Genomic DNA, 22025 nt, shown 5'->3' on the forward strand with positions numbered 1-22025 from the left:
TGAGGTCAAGCCATTAGCAGCAATGAATTGTTTACTGTGCATATGAGCTTCTGCTCTGCCCATGATAGTTCAAGAATGTATGTCATATCAACAGAGCAGAAACCACATCACTGGCTAGATGTTATACAGCCATTTTATATGGAGCTCATTTCTGTGTGTTCACATAACTCATTAAATACCAAACAAGAAAAGAAAATATTAGCCATTGTTAGATTAGATTTTTTAAAGGAGCTCTACACCTCTGGCTCAACAACATGGTGCAGAAGATGAATATTAGACATTGTTAGACATGTTTACTTCTCTGTAATGGTTGTTAGTGATTGTTGTGTTTTCATTTTTATTTCCACAGAAGTTTTTTTGTCTGCAAGAATAGTTCCTAGTTGTGCTACCTTGTCTGATTTGTTTATGAGTCATGTTTGTAAATATATTAACATGAGCATTAAAGTTTCTTTTGGTTTTTTTTTTTTTTATAAATTTGTCCACTCGTAAGTCATGCACTAGCAAGAAAATTACTAATAATATATATATATATATATATTTCAATATTCAACATATATATTCTCATTCAACATTCAAAGCCCTGGTAGAAAAAGTCAGTGATCCTTGGATTTATTTACTGGTCGAAGGTCTTCTGGCAACATTATACTCAAACAAGAGCTTGTGGTAGCTATAGATCAGACCTGCACAATGTTTAGGAGGAAGTTTGGGCCTGTCCTCTGTCTCACAGCATCTATATTGGATTAGGGTCTGAGCTCTGACTGGGCCTTGCCAAAAGGCAGACTGTCTTTGTTTGAAGTCTGTAGTAGTAGTAGTAGTAGTCATTCTGTAGTGGATTTTGATGTTTAGGGTAATCTTCCTGCTGCATCACCCAACTGCTACTGAGCTGCTACTGATATATTAATAGCCGATCCCAGCCGACATTGGGCAAGAGATAAGAACAGAGATATTTTTGGTTGGTCATCTTTTTTATATTTATAATAATTCATACATCCCTGTTCTTGGTATTGTGCTTTGTTATCCTTAAAAAGCTTGAGCCATTCTAGACCGAGACAACAGTATTATGAGAAAAGACTTGTTGATAACATTACACCTCAATAAATAGCCATGTGAATTATTCAGAATTCCTATTAAGATATGTAGCAATGTATATTGTTGTAGCAAACATGCATAAATATGACTTTTGCATGTAGTGTTTTCATTTTTATTTCCATCACCTCTATAGAGACCTGATGAGCTTGATATATTTAATATTTTCAATATCAACAAGTGTATTATTAAGTTAGGAAGGAACACACACAATGACTAGGTCTAAATATATAAGCAAAATAGCAAATAGGTTTAGGCCATGAATGCTGAGATGTAATTTGCAGATTAAGCTCACTTATTTCGGCATTAGTCCACTCATGAGCAGGTAATGAAATATTTTGCCTACTTGAGCTGTCCTCTCAGCTGTAGACTGATGAGAAGAGCTGTGATCTGGATCTGTATGGTGGCCTGGCAGTGGTTTTGCCAGTGCATCTCAAGTGTCAGTTAAAGACAGTCCTGAAACTCAGTTGGGCCCTTTGCAGTTCTTTGTTGGGCAAGCAGCCTACCTGGTTTTCATGAACATTGATGACAGAATAAGACACAAGGTTGAAACAACAGGGATACAGTGCATGGTGAATGGCTGTTAGCTCAGTGCAAATGCAACCAGTCCCAGAATCTCTGGCACTTTACAGTGAGTAGAGTTTGTGTACACATATTTGCCTTCCACCATAATCATTTGAGACATCACACAAGAACTTGATGGCACTATTACTGGCAAGAAAGAAACAATGTGTCACTTGCAAATCTTAAACAAATTGATCCGACATGATTAATGATACAGAAAAGTTCTTCGGCTACTCATTAAGATAGAATAATGGGATGAGATGAAAAACACCACCTGTCAGCCCATTGTGTAAGTGATGCTTAAAAGTAATTGCTGAGGTGGCCTGATGGCCGAATGGTTAGGACACATACCATATGGTCTGAGCAGCTGGTCCCCAGTTCGACTCCCGGCTGGCCGGACCCTGTCTTTCCCCTACTCTTTCCCTGCATTTCCTGCCTCTCTTCACTCTCTATCAAATAAAGGCTAAAGTATAAGCTGAATAGATAATGGATGGATGGATGTCAGAATGAGTGTTCATTGATTTCAGCTCTCCGTTCACTACCACCATCCCACAACAGCTGATTGGGAAGCTGAGCACAGGATACCTCGCTAGAACTGGATACTAGACTTTTTCGCCTGCAGGCCACAGTCAGTATAGATAGGAAGAAAAAACCTTGAGCATCATCACACTGAGCATCAGCTCCCCTCAGGGCTGTGAGCTCAGTCCACTTTGTTCACCTTGCTGACCCGTGTTGCTAGATCCAGTTCCAATTCCATATTGATAAATTTGCTGACGACACGACATTGGTCGGTCTTTTCATGATCAACAATGAAGTATACTACAGAGCGGAGTTGAAGAAATTGGCCATATGGTGCAGCAACAACAACCTGTCCTTGAATGTGGAGAAGACCAACACATAGTACTGTAGTTGACATCAGAAAGGTTGTAGTGTGCACACCCCACTGACCATCAACAAGTCAGCAGCACCAAATTCCTCGGGGTGCACATTGCTGATGATCTGAACTGCTCTATCAACACTACTGCTCTTACCAAGAAAGCCAAGCAGCACGTCTATTTCCTACAGAGACTGAGAAAAGTAACCCCCCCCCCTCCATCTATCATGAAAACCTTTTACAGAGGAACCATCAAGAGCATCCTGACACACTGCATCACTATCTAATCGAGGAACTGAGTGGTCCCTGCAGAGAATAGTTAGAGCTGCAGAGAAGATCACGGGTGTCTTTCTCCCTTCAATTGCACCTACACAGACTGGTGCGTCAGAAAGGCCACAAACATAATGTCTGACCCCTCCCACCACCTCTTTGCACTCTTGCCATCTGGAAGTATGCTCCAGAAAATCTGTACGAGATCCACCAGGCTGCCGAATAGCTTTTTCCCTCAAACCATCAGACTATGAACTCCCTCAGAATTCTGTTCCCAATCCCTCTGTCAAACACCAAATGATAACACATATGTACAAACAATGCACCAGCACTTTAAGTGTCTGCTGACACTGTCTGTTTTTAGGACACTTGTTGCATCAGCACTTTTACCTTAAGCTGCTTATATTTAAAAAAAAAAAAAAAAAATCAAATCTTGCTCTCTTTCTATATCTTTTCTAAATTGATCTTTTGTTGTTTTTAAATGTCACCTGCAACCTGATCTGTAGAGTATGGTATTTTTCACCTGACCCTAACCCTAACCTGATTCTGATTCCAGATAGGAGTTTACATCATAATTTTTAGTGACTTTTACCTTAACGTGGTCCCTGGTGCATGTCCGTTTGCATGTCCCCCACTGTGAGCTCAAAAGTAAATAATAACGCTTTAATCCCCCTGTGAGCTCATTTAAGACCCCACCTGTTATTTTATTAACATCTCTCAAGGTATTCTCTCTCTCTCTCTCTCTCTCTCTCACACACACACACACACACACACACACACACACACACATACAGTATATATGATCTTTAAATGATGACTGCACCTCTAAATCAGTTCATCACAGAGAAGAGAGCATTGCTAGCAGGGATCACAGACCACATTTTGTTAATTTGCTGTGGCAAAACACCCCACTCCTTTCCTATGGGCCTCTACCATCTTGATATTTTGTCTCTAGAATTTGCAGCTGCAAGATCACATCAAGCTCTGGAATCCCTGGATCACACAGCAGATGAATGCTAGAAAGGTCTTTTTGATCCCTGTTGTGTATGTGTTTTGGATATTTTGTGGTCTAATTGAAACTTTCACTGTTATAGCAGGTGTTTAGGTCATGGCAGCTATCTATCACTCAGGTTAGTGTGGTTGAAAGCTTAGAGGACAAGGTGTAAAAATATTGATGCCATTGTCATCAAAGTATATACATGTGCAATATTAACTTGTTACATAATAGCTTGGGTTGCAGATAACAGTATGAATGATAGTGCTGCTGTTGCCAACCAATATGCATTTATGTTTCTATCTTTTCTCAGACATGAGTCATCACCGTTACAAATGTACTCTATGCTACGTGGGCTGCAATGGAAAACTTAACTGGTGACTCTAATTAATTAAGTAGGTGTGAATGTGAGTGTGAATGGTTGTTTGTCTGTATATGTCAGCCCTGCAATGGACTGGTGAGCTGTCCAGGGTGTACCCCACCTCTTGCCCAATGTCAGCTGGGATAGGCTCAGCTGACATTGGACGATAAGTGGTATGGATAATGAATGAATGAATGAATGAATTTCAACAACTAGTGCATGGTTTGTCGTGTGATTTTGCTCAGAGAATGAACTCTTAGGATTTTTATGAACTCAGCTCTTCCTTAGGCACCACCATGAAGAAGACATGTTAGTTCTCAGTGCTGCTTTTGATACGATTGACCATCACATCCTTTTACAGAAACTGGAGCATTTTAATGGCATTAAAGGTGCCACACTAAACTGGTTTAAGTCCTATTTATCTGATAGGCTTCAGTTTGTGCATGTTAATGACAATTCCTCCACGTACGCAAAGGTTGGACATGAAGTTCCACAAAGGGTCTGTGCTTGGACCAGTTCTCTTCACTCTCCATAAATTTCCATTGTTATGCAGATGATACACAGCATTATCTGTCAGTGAAGCCTAATGATACCAATCGGCTAGCTAAACTTCAAGCATGTCTTAAGGACATTAAAACTTGGATGACAAGCAACTTTTTACTATAAAACTCAGATAAAACTGAAATCATTGTACTTGGTCCTGAACACATCAGAAATACATTTTCTAATGATGTAGTTCCAATAGATGGCATTGCCCTGGCTCCCAACTCCACTGTAAAGAATCTGGGAGTTATCTTTGATCACAATATGTCCTTTAACTCACATATAAAACGAACTTCTAGGACTGCCTTCTTTCACCTGCGTAATATTACCAAAATTAGACATTTTCTGTCTCAAAAGGATGCAGAAAAACTAGTCCATGCATTTGTTACTTCTAGGCTGGACTACTGTAATTCATTATCATCAGGCTGTTAAGACTCTGCAGTTGATCCAAAATGCTGCAGCACGATTACTGACAGGAACTAGGAAAAGAGACCATATTTCTCCTGTGCTAGCCTCTCTACATTGGCTGCCAGAATGCTGGTTTACTGGTGGTTCCCAGAGATTCCAGGAATAGAATGAGAGGCAGAGCCTTCAGCTGTCAAGCCCCTCTACTGTGGAACCTTCTCCCAGTTTTGTTCCGGGAGGCAGACACCCTCTGTATCTTTAAGAGTCGGCTTAAAACTTTCCTCTTTGATAAAGCTTATAGTTAGGGTTGGCTCAGGCTTGAATCATCCCTTAGTTATGCTGCTATAGGCCTAGACTGCCGGGAGATCTCCCATGATGCACTGAGCTTCTCTCTCTCTCTCACTCTAATTAATACTTAAATTATCACTACTATCATTACTAGTACTGTATTATTGTTATCACTTTATGTTTTTTTTTTTAACATGGAACCTGTCTTATGCTATTCTCTCACTATTCAGGTACATTTTAATATTTATAATACACCATTTCTTGTATACTGAAAATATAGTCACTTTTGAAACATACAAATATTCAAAACCTGCTCATTTATGGGAATGAGACAAAGCTTTTGGATTCTCTCTGTGGCTCAGGAACTCTTTGATAGGTGGACAAGACTAACCAGGGATTAAATCACCAAATCATGATGAAACAAATACAGTATATCCAACTTATCCAGTGAAATTAACCTCTGTGATTAAAATACTGAAAGAGGACAGAGAGAACGTGTTGCCTATGAGGATGTCAGAGCAGAGATTTTTTTTTTTTTTGCGAAAGCAAATATCAGAGCTGAGGTAGATTACATTATGTTGGCCAGATAAGGCATTTCTACTACAGTTTCTAACTGACATATACATTGGTTGTACAGAGACATTTGTCATTACTGTAGTGTTGTAACATTTTTCTTTTTTGTATTTTACACTGTTAACTGTTTTTATTATTCTGAAGTGTACTATGATAGCCAGAAACCTATGAATGCTGTTTTTTGTTGAAACTGCCATTTGACAGCTGTAGAGAATATCTGGCCTTTATAATTGGATTACTATTTGAATGTCTAAATGAGTAACAAAAAACAATGGACTTTGGCTTGGCTTAATCAACAATACAAGGAAATTTCATTTTCATGGCAGTCAGTCAGTTGATTAATGTATTTACTTTTGACTCATGAGTTAATTGTTCTGAGTGTGTAAAAGATGTTAGTAGAACAAATGCAATAATGTGCTGCATAATATAAACAGATGTGGTTATTATTACATCTTACACACTGAGGACTGTGTTTCGGAAAAATGCCAATTAAGCAGTTAGTTCCAGTTAAGAGCAAGACCTGTTTGTCCCAGTCACACTTTCAAATGTCATTTCACCAATTTGTAGCTGCTTGAATACAGGTTTCTGGGTTTGGTTTTCTTTCTTTGCAGTCAGCTGGTAGTTTACATGTAGTTTTTGAGTTCCATTTCAATCTTCCTTATCCTTGTACAACTTTATCTGCACCAGGTGTACATCATATTACACATAGGAAATGCCAAAAACACTTTCAATAACTTTTATTGTTTTCCCCAATACATCTGTACAATCAGCAAATCAAATTTAAGATGAGTCTAGCAAAAACTGATCTGTACATGTTAAATGCTTTTGGGCACAACAGCTTAACACCCATTTAAATAATCAAATGATGACTTGTCTAGCTGTCCAAACACTTAAAGTCTGTTCCACAGTGTGAGAACATTAAGTGACTTCACTGATAGAGAGGAAGCAGGATGTACCTGACCAAACCAAATAGAAACAAACCAAAAAAAAAAAAAAAAAAAAGTTCCCTTTATATCTCTTTCTCTCCAGTGTTATAGAAAAGTACAGTCAATCTTATTTACAGAGAAATGAACAAAACCCTAGAGGGTCTCTGGGTAGCAGGGGGAAATACACCGGCATATTTATCTAGACTTAAAAAAAAGAGAGACAGGAGCAGAGTTCATGAGAAACAGAGGAAGGATACAAACTAGCCAATAACAGACAATATGGCTACTGCTCCGATTCCAGCACCAATATGTGCTTACGTTCTTCAAGAAATAATGCATGTCTTATCTTCTATACATCTGAATTTGAAGTTTTCAAGCACAGTCATCACCCTGTCCACTATCAGCTGCCCTCCGGCATGTTGATTTACAAAGCAATCATCTTATTAACCATTCCTGAGATACATTATTGAAGTAATGTATTATTAAGGGCTTTTACCTGTGTGATGTTTGACAACAGTTATTCAGTCAACTTTCCTAATTCTTAGTATAACTCCCCCACCCCCTGCCCCAAATAAAGCTGCCTTATTGCTAGAGTAACACTGACTTCATTTCCACTGAAATGAGACACAATAAAAATAATGACGTACATGGATTTAATGTTATTTAGAATTACAGTCATTGTGGAAATTAGTCTCTTTTTCACTCGGCCCCTTCAAGCTGAATTTAACGTCGTCATTTCAGAAGTGCAAACACAGGGAAGGTCTGACTTCATTATGCTGGATGAGGATTATAATTCAGTGTTTTAAAAAATACATTTCTACTACAGTGACAAGACACATTAACTGAAATCCAAAGATAAAATGCTGCTGCAGTATGTAGGATTGTGGTTCTCCCTCAGAAGCACCTTGTTCTTCAAATATGGTTTAAGTGATCCAGACAGGTGGTTCAGCAAGCAATATTACCCGATAAAACTGTATCCATTTCAGGGTAATGAAATATATTCCTTTTTCTTAGGTGTGATTTCTTCTCAAATTGAAGCCACACTGAGTTGATGGGATCTGTTTTTGTCTGAGTTCCTGAACCATGTATCAGTTTCTGTGAACACATTCTTTTTGAGTTGGATTGATGAAAACCTCAACTTTCTTAATAACCCAATCTCTCCATAGGTATCACTGTCATCTCGTGTCATATTAAGTACACTTGTGGCTCTGATAGTGTCATTTGTCATTAAGGACACCTATTCCACACGAACACTCTCATACCTGGATAGGAAAACCCAGAGTAGATAGATGACTGGTAATCAGCTCTGTGATACTGGTTATCTGGGGGGGTTCCCTAAGCAAATCCACTTCATTATACAAGCTCCTAAAAATCGAAGTTATCTCAACAGTTTTCAGGTTTGGTCTTGAGGACTTGAAATCAAACTGTGTCAAATCATCAATTATCAAAGTTAAATCTGTTATTCACATGTGAAGAACAAGTTGCTGCTCTGCACTGCACACTGTATTTTAACACACAGGCTGATACATGACAGGGTCCACTGAGACTTTGAGCACTCAGTTTATACAAATGTCAACACAGTGAAGTGATGAACAAGGGTGCTCCTGGGTCAGTTTACAATGCATACTAATGACACAAACCAGATTTTCATCACTTGTTAAAAATTGGTCTTCACTGAAGTGCAGCACTGCAAACTATTTTGTGTGGTCTTTCCTTCCCTCATCAGTCTGAGTTAATAGTGGTTCCCTAAGTGGAGGTCTTTGTAGACATTAGAGCTTCACAATAATGGTAGCATTATGCCATCATACTGAAAGTGATCAGATTAATCACTAACATAGTGTGTTAATGCTGAATCCCAGCTATGACTGCACAGAATTGAACAGGTACATCACAAAGACTAATCAACTTGGACCTCTAACAGCTTTGTTCCCCCTCAAATTTCCATGTTTAAAAAATGCACTCAGTCTTTATCTTAAAGGAAGAGGAAATGTCTTGTGCATATATATATATATATATATATATATATATACACACACACACACACACACACACACACACACACACTAAGCACTTTATTAGGAACACCACATTAATACAGGGTACAGACTCCCTCCTGCACTCAAAACCTGAGAGTCTTGATTCTGGTCTATGTTGTTGTGACTGCATCACATGATTACTGCACATTCATGCTTCAAATCTTCAATTTATTCAAATCTCAGAGGTGCTCTGGTGACTGGAGAGGCCACTCAAGTACACTGAACTCATTCTCCTGGTCATGACACCAGTTTGAGATGGTGCATTATGATGTTGGAAAAAGGATGAGGAGGGGCCCACAGTGTGCCAGGAAAACATTCCCCAAACCATTACACCATTACCACCATCCTGGACTGTTGACAGGTTGGGGTAGGTTGGGTCCATGAAATTATGCTGTTTACACCAAATTCGGACCCTATCATGTGCGTGTCTCAACAGATCGAGATTCATCAGGCAAGCTATTGCATTGCAGGCTACTGCAGCCTCAGATTTTTGTTCCTGGCTGACAGGAGTGGAACCCAACATGGTCTTTTATGGAGATACTTTTCTGCTCACCACTGCCACTACTTACTGTAGCCCTTCTGCCAGCTCAAACCAGTCTGCCTATTCTCTTCTGATCTCTCTTTTACAAGGCATTTATGTTTGCACCAGTCTGGCAACCTCTAGACTGTAGACTCTAGATCTCTAGACTGTATGAAAATCCCAGGAAATCAGAAATACTCACACTAGCTCATCTGGCACCAACAATCATGCCACAGTCAAAGTCATTGAGGTCTCACTTATGCCTCATTCTGATCTTTGATGTAAACATTAACTGAAGCTACTAACCTGTGTCTGCATGAGCATGTGTGCAGGTGTTCATGATAAAGTGCTTAGTGAATGTATATTATCATCTTTCAAGACTTTGGATACAACATTTTGGGATTTGAAGGTGGTGTAACAAAATTGTAATGGATATTAACAGTTGTGTCAGTCTTTAAAAAGGGAACATATGTAATTTGAGGACTTCAAACAGGCATATAATGATGTGGATCAGCTATATGTTGCCTTGGTGACAGGCTATCAAGGAAATGCATCTTGGAAATATGGCATTTGAGAAATCTTGCCCAACTTTCAAAGTTCCAGAGATCCAATGGGAAAAGCTATTCAACTGCATTTGACTGGTAGGTTGAAAATCCTGGTTCTTCTGTAATGCAGAGCAAGTTGGTGGAGACAGGGCAAAGAGCAAAAGCAATCAGCTTGCTCCTCCATCCTAGCTGGAGATGCAGCAACAGCTGAGTGGAGACCCCAGAGAAGTCCATGTCTCTTGAGGCTACAGGGCTGAGCAACCAGCTGGGTGCTCTGTATTCCACCAGGGACTCCCTGCTGACCTCATCTGCTCTTTGCAGTGATATCACCCAGCAATCTCTATAGTCTCAGGGCACCCCCAACATTCTATCCAGACAAGAAAACTCCCTGCTAAATCAACTTTGAAAAGTATTAACCTATATATGATTATAGCTGAGGTGCCAATGAAATTCTAAAACAATTGTCTACATAGTCTGATGGAGGTGTCTGTCCTTCCATACACCATGATGATCCACAGTTAAAGTGTAAAGGCCCAGAGCAAAAATTAATGTAGGATGGGGGAGGAAAAAATATTGGTTGCACCTTTATTTAGTTAGAATAAAGATTTTCTTATAAAATTTTTTTACAAGTATCTTCTTCTTTTTTTGTGTACAAGTGTAAGAGGGGAAGGTGGCTTTATTTTGAAGCAGTGCTATGTTCTTGTACATTACTCCTGCAAAAACTTTCTTTTCAAAAGGAATAGGGAAGTGAACGAGGGGAAAAAACAAAACAAACAAACAAAAACAAACAACCCCCCCCCCCCCCCCCCCCACAACAACAACAAAAAAGAGAGGAAAAACAATCTTCTTAGATCCAGTGGTGGGGCTGGTGGGGCTGGGACCACAGGCTAGCCCAGGTCCCAGATTGCTGACCACAAGAGAATAAGGAGGGTAGGTGGAGGTGTAGAGGTCAGAGCATGTTAGGAGCTCAAAATCCATCCACCCAAGTACCCAGGCCTCTCTCTGCCAGTGTACGGTTCACTGAAATCACCTGGAAGAAGAGAAACATTCAGATTACACTCACACACACCCACACAACACTTTCCACAGCACTAATTCTGTCAGGACGACAACAGTCATGTCATACTCAGCCTGCTGTGAAATGAAACTCAGCATTTCGTTCACACTTCTAAAGACCTACCAGGAAAAGAAGAGATTATTTCCTTTGGGCCATTGGAAGGTTTTTAATGAGAAACATGAGAGTGGGAAGTACTAAGTTTAACTGACAAAAGATTAACACCAAATTATACAAATATCATGACAATATCAAAACAGCGGGTAAACAGAGAGGAAGTAATGTTTATATTCACAGCAAACGGTATCAACAGTAAATTTAAACAACAAGCTCACACCACATGTCTGAAGAAAAATAAATACTAATGCTATATATTGTTTCAAATAAAGATGCAGCTCCTCACAGGATCTCTGGAGATTGGGGTGGCCAGCTCTAGGAAGAGCCCTGGTTGTTTTAAAAATGTAATAATTATGGAGGCAACTGTGCACTTAGGAACCTTCTGTACAGCAGAAATATTTTTTGTAGCCTTTCCTAGATCTGTGTCTCAACACAATCCTGTCTCTGATTTCTTCAACCTCATGGCTTTTGCTCTGATATGTATCGGCAGCTGTGAGACCAGGTGTGCGCCTTTCCAAAACATGTCCAATTGATTGATTTTAACACAGGTGAACTCAAACCAAGGTGTAAAAACACATCAGTGATAATCAAGAAAAATGGGAGGAACCTCAACTAAATTTCCAGTGTCATAGTAAAGGCATCATACCTCATCTCCGACCATGTTCCACAGGTGGACCAGTGGGAGGCCTGTGTTGTTATCATAGTTTGATACCTATAGAAAGACAAATGGTTAGAGATTACAGTTGACACTTTGAAGTGGTTCAGTGAGGATGGTGGTCTTACCTGTGCAAGCAATGCCACTCCTCTGGCCATCTCCTCCAATGCTGATGTGGCCTCAGGGGAAAAACGATCCTCTCCTGATGAAAAACGTTTTAAATATAAGTCAGAACAACAAAATATTAATGACCGTTGCAACCATATAATATCTGCAGCTTTCAGACAGCTAAGTACACACTTGGTTTTAAGACAAATTTTGAGGAACAGAGGAACAAAACCAGTGACCATTGAAAGAACTGACACTAACTTGGCTAAATACACTCCACATACTCAATATGATCAACAGACTGACAAACTAGTACTTGTCACATTGTCAGCTGTGACAAGTACAAAATAATAGCAGTGTGTTTAAAAAAGTGAGCAAAGCTAAAAATCCTTATAATAGCTTCTATTTCCATACACGCAAATGCATTGGGAACACTGCACATTCTAGTCCAAATCAAAACATGAAGAAAAATCTATCAAATTTGTTATTATTTTACAGAAAGTGAAGAAAGGGGAATACTAAGCTGCTCAAAAAAAAATAGTAGTGTCTACATTTTTCTTTACAAACTCAAACATTTACTGTATATACTGAAAAATGCCTGAAGATGCTGCTCGCTTACTGGTGTGTTTGGGGTCGTTGTCTTGTTGAAACACCCATTTCAAGGGCAATGCCTCTTAAAGCAACATGACCTCTTCAAGTATTTTGACATATCCATGATCCCTGTTATGCGTTAAAAGAAACATCCCCATATCATGATGCTTGTGCCACCATGCTTCACTGTTTTCACAGTGTATATGTTTTCCCCTCTCCAGTCAACTTTTTAATAAAAGTATGCTGTTCTTCTGAACAATCTCTGGAACGACCCATTTTACTCAGATTTTCAGAGAGAAATGCACTATAACCAGCATGTACAACATTTGCTGCCTTCATCCTTAAATAAGGGCCAACCTGTTTGACACCTGTTTTTTTTTTAATTGAACTCCACACTGCTATTATTTTGAACGCCCTTTTCAATTAATGATTCAATTACACAGAATCAGAAGCATGCATGTCATGACTGTTGGGTCTGTTGGTTTTCTATCACTCTACTACACCTACTAGTAAATTATTTGCCATGTAGGAATATAATTTCTACCAAAACCAGTGACTGATCTGGTTAGTGATGTTGGACTGCTATTAATTTGAACACAACTGAACCTGTGGGTTATAAAATAACACAAACAATGTTGTACCTGGAAGTGGGGCAATGTTGTCAAGCAATACTTCTGCACCTTGAAATGGTAGTGTTACAAAGTCAGACCTGAAAAATAAAAAGGAGCAGTCTGTTGAAGAAAATTTATGCAAATGTATTTCATACTGTGTGTTAAAAACACTTTGTAGTTAGGACAATAATTTTTTTCCATATGGTAATCCATAATTACAAAGTTACATTTTTGTGTTGTTAAACAATTTAAAATCTCTACACTGCCCTTTATTCTGTATTTTTCTGTATTGTGTCATCAGAGCACTAATTACTGCCATGGCTCCTACTGGCCTCTACCAGCTTGTTGCTAGGACTGGATACCACCTTTGATTTTCCAATGAATTCTGATTCATTTTGACTAGATTTGATACTTTATGATTCAGTTACATCTCATACCTGTCAATGTTGTGTAAAGCACTTTACCCTGGAAACTCAAACTTCAGCCACATTCAACAAGTAAGCAACACTGTTGTTTCCCTGAATTGAAACTGTGTAAAGTGCACATTATTAACTAAACTGTAGACACTATTCCTGGCTATAAAGTTTAAAGTCTGCTCACTAATTCATCTGCACTATTTGTACTGACAAGACATCAGCCTACTTCGATCCCCTAAATGTCATATAGCTGTACTGTCAATAAAGTTGATTTTTAGTTTAATTTCCAGACATTTACAGTGTAATTTCTCTCAATATGAATAAGTACATATAAAATACTTACTACTAGTACTTAAATGTATGTACAGTGGATTAAGGGAGTAACAATTAGCACTTTAGATGAAAAGAGAAACAATTTATGTACTAAGTATTTTTTGCACTGGGTACCTGTGGGATACAGTACTGACAAACAGAGCTGAACATTTTACAAAAATTGTCAGTCATTACGGAACGGACAAAATGAAGCTAAAACCATTTTTATTCTCTTTATTGAACATTGTCAACATACAGATATTCAGCTCATGGACATGGAATGGACATTCTACCCAGCTGTAATTTTAGCCAGCTTGTGTTATTTTCACAGCTTGATGTCATCCATGTATAGGAGGTGGCTAATGGTCACTCCACATCTGAATCTGTATCTATGTCCACTCTTTGCTGCGGGGTTCAGGTCTATACATAACAGCAGGAGGGACACTGCATCACTTTGGTATATGCCGCACCTGATTGGGACATGTGCAATGGCCTTGAAGTTGGCTTCCAGTGTTGCTTTCCACAGCTGCACTGAGTTCTTGATCAAGGTTATCAGTGCACTGTTAGCCTTGTATAGTGCCTAGTATTCATGTGTGGGGCATTGAAATGCAGGTTTGTGAGATCCAGGCAGTGCTCAGGTTGGTCTATTTAGTCTTAAGAGTCTTGGGTGATTGCTCTGTTGACCAGTAGCTGGTGCTTAGACCCTTTGGTGTTTTTTTTATAAATATTATACACATTATTAGATATCAGACGTTATTACTGCATTGTGTTTTCAATTCCATCTTGCCCATTATGAGCTGCAGCAGTGCTGGATGGACTAAGGTTTAATTTCCCTACTTGTTTTCTCATGGGAATCTTGATTGCATAAGAATGTCCATTCCATGTCCACCAGCTGAATGTCTGTATGTTAATAATCTTCAATGAAGAGGAAAAAAAATTCTTGACTTGAAGTAGAGGACATGCATAGTAAATCCCAGGAATGTCATGGTGAAAGTGTAAAAACATTTGTTTTTATTGGACTTATTACATAACCAAGAAATATGTTATGTGTAATACGTTACATAAGAGGTTCCACAGGAAGTGATGTGTCAACTGTTTAACTCTGCTTATCATGTACCCCACATATGACAAGAACAGCCCTTTAACATGTCCAATTCTTACTTAGTGGTTCTACTGTACCAAGATTTAAGTACCAATAGGAACAGATAAGTATTTTATATGTGCTCATTCATTTAACAAAATTATACTGTAAAGGAATTACACAGTAAATCTTGGGTAATTATAGTATAAACAGCAGGCTGTATTATGTAGTGCTACCAGGAAACTTAAAAGAGGTACTGATATTATCTTTGTTTAGAAATTCTTGTGTTTTAATACAGTAAGACCTTTGACACTCACCTTATCTGCCGTAGTGAGTCAATCTTAACTCTGTCATAGCCCCCATAATCAACGTATCTAATCTCCACTTCATTTGTCTCTTTATAGAAGGTGATGACCTGAGCTCTCCACCAGGCTCCTTCCACTGCTGGAGCTGCACAGATCACACCAACTGGAAGACAGACAGAGATAGAAAGACTATTAAAACTCAAAGTACCTACCTGACTCTTGCCTTTTAGTCATGGTAAGGAGTACTACTGACATCCTGAGCTGGCTCCTGAACATACACACCAAGTTTTGTTGTGGAAGAGTCCAGAGGAACTTGAAAAGCACTCAGTATACACTAAACAAAATGCCACTTTGTTTGGTTGTTTGTCCATATGTGTTGGCCCTGTGATGGACTGGTGATCTCTACAAGGTGTACCCCGCCTCTTGCCCAATGACAGTTGGGATAGGTTCCAGCCCCCCTGCGACCCATAACGGATAAGTGGTATAGATAATGGATGGATGGATGGCTGGTTGGAAACAATAAGCGCATTTTCACTTTATTGTTTACTATCTTTTTTTTGCATCTCGCCTGTGCCCCGCGTCATGTGAGTCATCCATCTCGGGCAGGGACCCTCACCCAATGTGCATAGCGTGTACAGGCACTAAACACATTCAAGCGTTGCTAGCGGACCCCCAGTCATGTCCCCACTGTGTGTCTATGCCAGAAAAGATAATGGAAAGGCGGCTTAGAGTGGTGGTGGCCAACAGCCATGATCCATGCCTGTCTGAAGCCACCCCAAAAGCCACAACTAACACCCATCTGCCATGAGCTGCTCTGAGCTGGGTGGACATCAGGGATGCTAAGCCTCCAGGTATGCCCCCACTTTTTGAGGAACTCCTTGAGGAGGAAATTTGCGGCAATGACGCAGAGGGCAACGCCAACTCTGACCTCCTCAACATGGAAGAGATGGAGGATGACTCCGCTTCCCAGTCTCACAGTTCAGACCCCCCCAGTGCGTCTGACGCTGTTCCACCAGTGGACAGCAGCTTATACAAGGTCTGCAAACAGGCTGCATCCAAGTTGGGGATTCAGTGGCTGGCTGCCCAGGACACTGAAGGGGCAGAGAGAGACCTGTAGTATGATAAGAGGCTCCCACCAGCCCAACCGCCAGTGAAACAACTTCTGCTGGCAGTGCCTGCCTGCATGAAGGAAGTGAGTAGGTACCAGTCTAACCTGCTCAAGTGTAAGCTTCCCACCAAAAGCTACTCTCAGGTGGAGATCCACGGGATGGGGGAACTGGGGCTGGCCGAAGCCCCAGTGGTAGAGCCTTCAGTGGCTTATCACCTCTACCCTAGCCGTCACTCTCTCTCAGCCTCCAGCAACATCTCTCTGCCTAGCAAAATGGAGCGCCTCACTGCCTCCATTTTCCAGAGGATGTATAAATGTGCAGCACAGTCAGTGTGCTCCCTGAATGCTATGACACTGCCGTCTGCATACCAGGCAGAAATTCTGGAGGAGATGGGCTGGCAGCTGGACACTGGGTCACCTAACCCAGCTCTCTGGGATGAGATCTGCGTGGTGAACAACCTCATCCTGCACTCCTCATGTGCAGCAGTCTTTTTGGTCTGGCTCTGGAAAATGAGGGAAACCAGCACCCTCAGAAAGCAAGAGGGTGAAGCCTTTGACCTCTGCCTAACCAGTTAACATGTCCCTCATCCCTGCCAGGGACCAAGGCCTGGCTTTGCTGTGGCAGCAGCAGCAGCAGCTGTGAGAGGGAGACACCAGGGTCCCAGACCACAGAAACAGGCAACCAGTCAACCAGTCAAAAGACTAACCAGCAGCGCAGGTCAGGAAACCCAGGACCATGGGGGAAGCTCTGCTTTGCTGCTGTGGTGGCGAGAAACTGCTCCTCTCACCGCAGGAAAGGGAAGAAGAAGCGTGCAACCTAGCATCCACAGCTTCTCCCTCTCCCCATCCCACAAAGAAGAGAAGAGAGATGGAACAGAATCCCAAAGTTCATGGTTCAGAGGCCCTGGTGAGTTCTTTCCCAGGTGTCTCCAAGCACTTCCACTTTGTTCACAAATAAAGCTTGCATTCTCGCAGCCAGGCCCAGGGCCAAGGGTGGAATATTTCCCCAAAAACAAAATAAAAACCCATGTGGTTCCGTGACTGTACCCACAGGGGGAGCTGTCACAAGGAGGAGTTGACACGACTCAAATTGAATAGATTACATAATAATATGTAGCCACTCTTCCTCCTTAAAAAAAAAGAGACACTAAACAAAAATGTGAAAATGTGCTTATTGTTTCCAGCCATCCATACCATTACTTCCTTGTTCCAAAGAAAGAGAGCTCAGCCCAGCTCAGCTCAGCTCAGCTCAGCTCTGCCCCATTTTGGATCTCTGTGTGTCAAACAAGCACCTACAAAAGTACACTTTCAGAATGTTAACATCAGAATATTCTTGCACATAGACAATTATCTGATATGCTCCCACTCACAGGATCAGGCAATCAGAGATTCCGCTACAGTGATAAACCATCTCAGTGATCTGGGGTTCACTTCCTCTCCTATCACATCACGCTATCGGAGGGGAGGTTAACGTCTCTCACACACTGCCTCTCCCTTTTCCAGCTGGGGAAGTTCATGACGTTCAGGCTTTGCCTACGTCTGCTCAGCCTCATGGCTTCAGTGATATCTGTTGTACCTTTGGGGCTTCTGAGAATTAGGGATTTTCAGCATTGGGTGGCTGCATTGCGCCTGTGCCCATAACCTCAGCCACAGGGTGAAAATCACCCCAGCGTGTGTGGCGGCTCTCCGCCAATGTAGGGACTCGACAGCCCTCGTGTCAGGAGTCCCACTGGGGACAGTATCATCCAGGGTAACCATGACGACAGATGTGTCCCTATCAGGATGGGGGGCGACCATGCTTGGCCTGTGAGAGGTGGAAACTGAATGCTGCAGGTCTGCCTCCACAGGTCATTGACACCTGAATGCTGCAGGTCTGCCTCCACAGGTCACTGACACCATTCAGAGTGCAAGGGCCTCTTCCACTCGCTCTCTTTACAGTGCAAAGTGGCAGATTTTTAAGGAATGGTGTGACTCTAGGCATATCATTCCTTTGCAATGAATGATATGACTCATAAAGCCAAGCCACTGTCCCGCCAGAGGCTGTCTCACTGGATTGTGGAGGCTATTTCTCTGGCCTATAAGCATGGGGGTTTGCAGTCCCCCAAGGGGTATGGCCACTTTGTGGGCTCTGTTCAGGGGAGTGTCAGTGCAGGACATTTGTGCTGCAGAAAGCTGGGCCACCCCTCACACTTTTGTGAGGTTTTACAGGCTTGATGACTTGGGGCCATCCTTGGTACAAGCAGTGCTAGAAGTGAACACGCCAGGGTCAGCATAATGATTGCTGACAGGCTGGAAATGTTTATGGCTTCAGGAAGCTTATGCACTCTGGGAGTGGTCTACATTAGAAAAAGAACTTTGGTTTGCTTAACGTAATCCCTGGTTCTTTGATAACAGAGTGAGGTGTTTCACCATCACATCCCTCCTGGATGGAAAGAAACCGATCTGGAATGTTTTAAGAGTGGCTGGTCGACTGTGTTAATATACGGGTGGTGTGCCCCAGGCACAGCTCGACCTGTCTGTCGTGACATGGTGTCATTGGAGCTTCTGTAGTTGGTCATGCCAAAGCAATTCCCCATAGTGAAATACCTCACTGTTATCAAAGACTTGGGGATTACATTAAGTAACCCAAAGACAAGGGTAGATATTTACCTTGGGTTAATATTGAGTAAGTCTCTTTAAACAAAGAGATAAGGCCTGGGAAAAATATCACCTGATTAGGGTTTCTGCTGATTGGAGCACTTATAAGAAATATATGTACAACTGAAACAAGAAATGCTAAATCCATTATTATTAAGACTCCTTAGCTCATGACTTCAATAACCCTTAACAGTTTTGGAAGATCATTATTACTGTAATTGACATATTCTCCAAAGGTCCCACTACTCACATTAGATTAATGAAATTGTTAATGAGCTTTCTATTACTGCCAGTACAGCATTTTCCTGTCTGCAGTTCACAGCTTTCAGATTTTTTCCTAATCTGATCTTTCATTGAATAACTATGTGTGGCAGCTCTTTCTCTTTTAGAACAATTCATCCAATTGATGTTCAGTAGATTATTTGTGATATAAGCTCAAGTAGTCATGCTGAGCCACGTGTTTTAGAGATGAGATTTATTAGGCTTGCCTCTTGTGCTGCCTTTAAAATTATGTTAATATTTGTTAAATAATTGAAAAATAAAGTGTTCTGTGTTCTGTCAGTTCATGTAAACAGTCAGGGTAAGTGCTCTGTGCTTGGTTGGTTCTTGGGAAAACATAATCAGAGTGTTTCACTCCCTACTAGCTGTGCTCTGTTAGCTAGCAGTTATGGCAGTAGCTAGCTGTGGTCGCTAAATGAATTTGTGTCTGTAGCTTTTGTGTTAGTTGAGCTGTGCTTTTATATTGTACAATGCTGCATTGTACCAATGTATAAAGCAGCATAATGCTGCTTTATACATTAGTAGGAATTGTGCATTTACTTAGTTATGTGTATAATAATGGAAGTTTGTGTACTTATTTATGTTCTTATCTCTGTAATGTTTTAGTCATACAAAATCAGAAGCAAATATCAGAGAGAAAACAAGACTTCAGTAACATACAAGAAAAGTAAATCCTTGTGTATTGGAGGACTTACGAGTGTCAGCTGGCTGTCTAATTTGCACAAGATGCACTGCAAGGGCAGTACACCTCTCATGTTATATAGCATATGCCAGGAACACCCCATTGCATAAAAGGTAGTGATCCTATTGGCCTCTTCCTATTATTAGCATTGTAGTGTTTGAAAAAGTAATTCTCTAGAAAAAAAAAATTTTTCATAATTTTCTCCATCTCATCTCCGTACAAATCAGGTTTCTGACGTGATTTTATTACAACTACTGGTCTGATAAAATTTATCAATGATGCTTACCTACTCCTACTACCTAAGCTTTCAACATAGTTGATCACTATCTGTTCTTAGACAAACTTTGTGCTATTAGTCTTTCTAAACGTTTTTTGCTATGGTTTAATTGATATGTCCATCATAGATGTCAGTGTGTCTCTCTTCAGGCAGTCAGTCAGATTTCATGATCATGGAAAAAAAGCTTGATAACAATTGGACAGAAATACGTCGACACGACACCACTTCCTGTGTATGATCCTGCTTTATAACTTATCATTAGTATCAAATTTGGTTTCATACAAATCACACTTACAGTGCCACCTAGTGGTTGGCTGGTGCCAATTTTGCATAAAGCCCCAGAGGAGCATGCAAAGCTACTAGAGCAAGTTTTGTGTTAATGGGAGTGATTGTTAAGATATGCAACACTACCTGTTTTGACGGGAACCTACAGGAAGTTGTTCCTTTGTAACTTGCACATTTTTTTGGATCATCAAAATTCTTTTGATAGCTTTGGATCACGAGAGACTCCATACATACCGTATTTTTTGGGCTATAAGACACACTTAAAATCATTTAATTTTCTCAAAAATCAACAGTGCGCCTTATAATCCGGTGCGCCTTATGTATTAATTCTGGTTGTGTTCACCGACCTCGAACCGATTTTATGTGGTACACGGCACTCAAAAATCTGTCAAAATGTTTTAGTACGACTTTGGTAAGCTACAGAGCCGCACTGCTTGATGGATTAGCGGAGCATTACGGCTACCGTAATCAGGAGCCTCACGGAGTAATACGTTCCGGTACTGTGCTTCATATTATGGTGTGTGTATAAGGACCCCAAAATGCCACCTGTTAAGAGACATGCTTACAAAGCGGATTTCAAACTCAAGGCTATCAGTCACGCATTAGAACATGGGAATAAAGCAGCTGCGAGAGGATTCAACATTAATGAATCAATGGTATGGAAGTGGAGGAAGCAAGAAGATGACCTGCGTTTTGTTTCGCTTATTGTGCCTTATAATCCAATGCCCCTTATGTATGAAAATTGACACGTTATTGACACGTTAATTAATATTGCGCCTTATAATCCAGTGCACTTTATAGCCCGAAAAATACGGTACTGTGTGCCAAGTTTTTAGTGCCACCTGTTGGTGGACATGTGTCATTTTTTGTTTCTGGCATGTGCACAATTCTACACCTCCACTGAAAAGTTCACTTGTATAACTTTTACAGTGTATGCTGTCACTTTTTGTTCAGAATTTGAAAATTTGTTTGAACATTCCTGAAAAGTTTATATTCAAACTGCAACAACAATGTAGGCTGCAGTCTCTATAAGCGCATCAGACCATTTAAAATAGTTTGCTTGTGATCTGGAAGAGGGCGCTCTATGAGCTTGACCTATTGCATGCCCTATTGACCTGTCAATAAACTAAGCTAATGGTATACAGTGTTGTTCTGTTGTGAAAATGGAGAACAACAGCGAGCAGAGCCATCCCAAGCAGATAGTCACAACATCAAAACAACTGAGAAGCAGCTAGTGGAAGTATTCTGGGCTCTACACTGTGGATGGCAATGCCACGAATAAAGATAAGGCTGTTTGTCAACTTTATAAAAGGCAAGTGCCATACTAAACAACAACAAATCTGTGGACTCACCTGCTAGCTTACCATCCCACTGAGACAGTAGGACAGCCTCGTCTGACTGCATATTATTCAGCACATTTGAACTAATTACGGGCTATTTCTAATTCATTCGATCTTGATTTTTTGAAAATGTGATAGCCCTAGTGTATGCTGCAGTACAACTTTTATCAACCAGGTCTGAA

At 40.6% G+C, this 22025-nt stretch overlaps 1 protein-coding gene across 1 annotated transcript in view; it reads right to left on the reverse strand.

The window, feature by feature from the left end:
- Nucleotides 1–6680: 6680 nt before the first annotated feature.
- Nucleotides 6681–22025, reverse strand: part of akap1b (A kinase (PRKA) anchor protein 1b) — a 28425-nt gene continuing 13080 nt past the window's right edge. Inside the window, exons 7-11 of the mRNA XM_018700596.2 lie at nucleotides 15248–15398; nucleotides 13152–13219; nucleotides 11940–12013; nucleotides 11803–11868; nucleotides 6681–11015 (exon numbers count right to left, since the gene is read on the reverse strand). Coding sequence (XP_018556112.1) covers nucleotides 10953–11015; nucleotides 11803–11868; nucleotides 11940–12013; nucleotides 13152–13219; nucleotides 15248–15398 — 422 coding nt within the window. The 3' untranslated portion in view covers nucleotides 6681–10952. The remainder of the gene's footprint in view (nucleotides 11016–11802; nucleotides 11869–11939; nucleotides 12014–13151; nucleotides 13220–15247; nucleotides 15399–22025) is intronic.

The sequence above is a fragment of the Lates calcarifer genome, linkage group LG21, assembly GCF_001640805.2.
Source record: "Lates calcarifer isolate ASB-BC8 linkage group LG21, TLL_Latcal_v3, whole genome shotgun sequence".
Lineage (NCBI taxonomy): Eukaryota > Metazoa > Chordata > Actinopteri > Centropomidae > Lates > Lates calcarifer.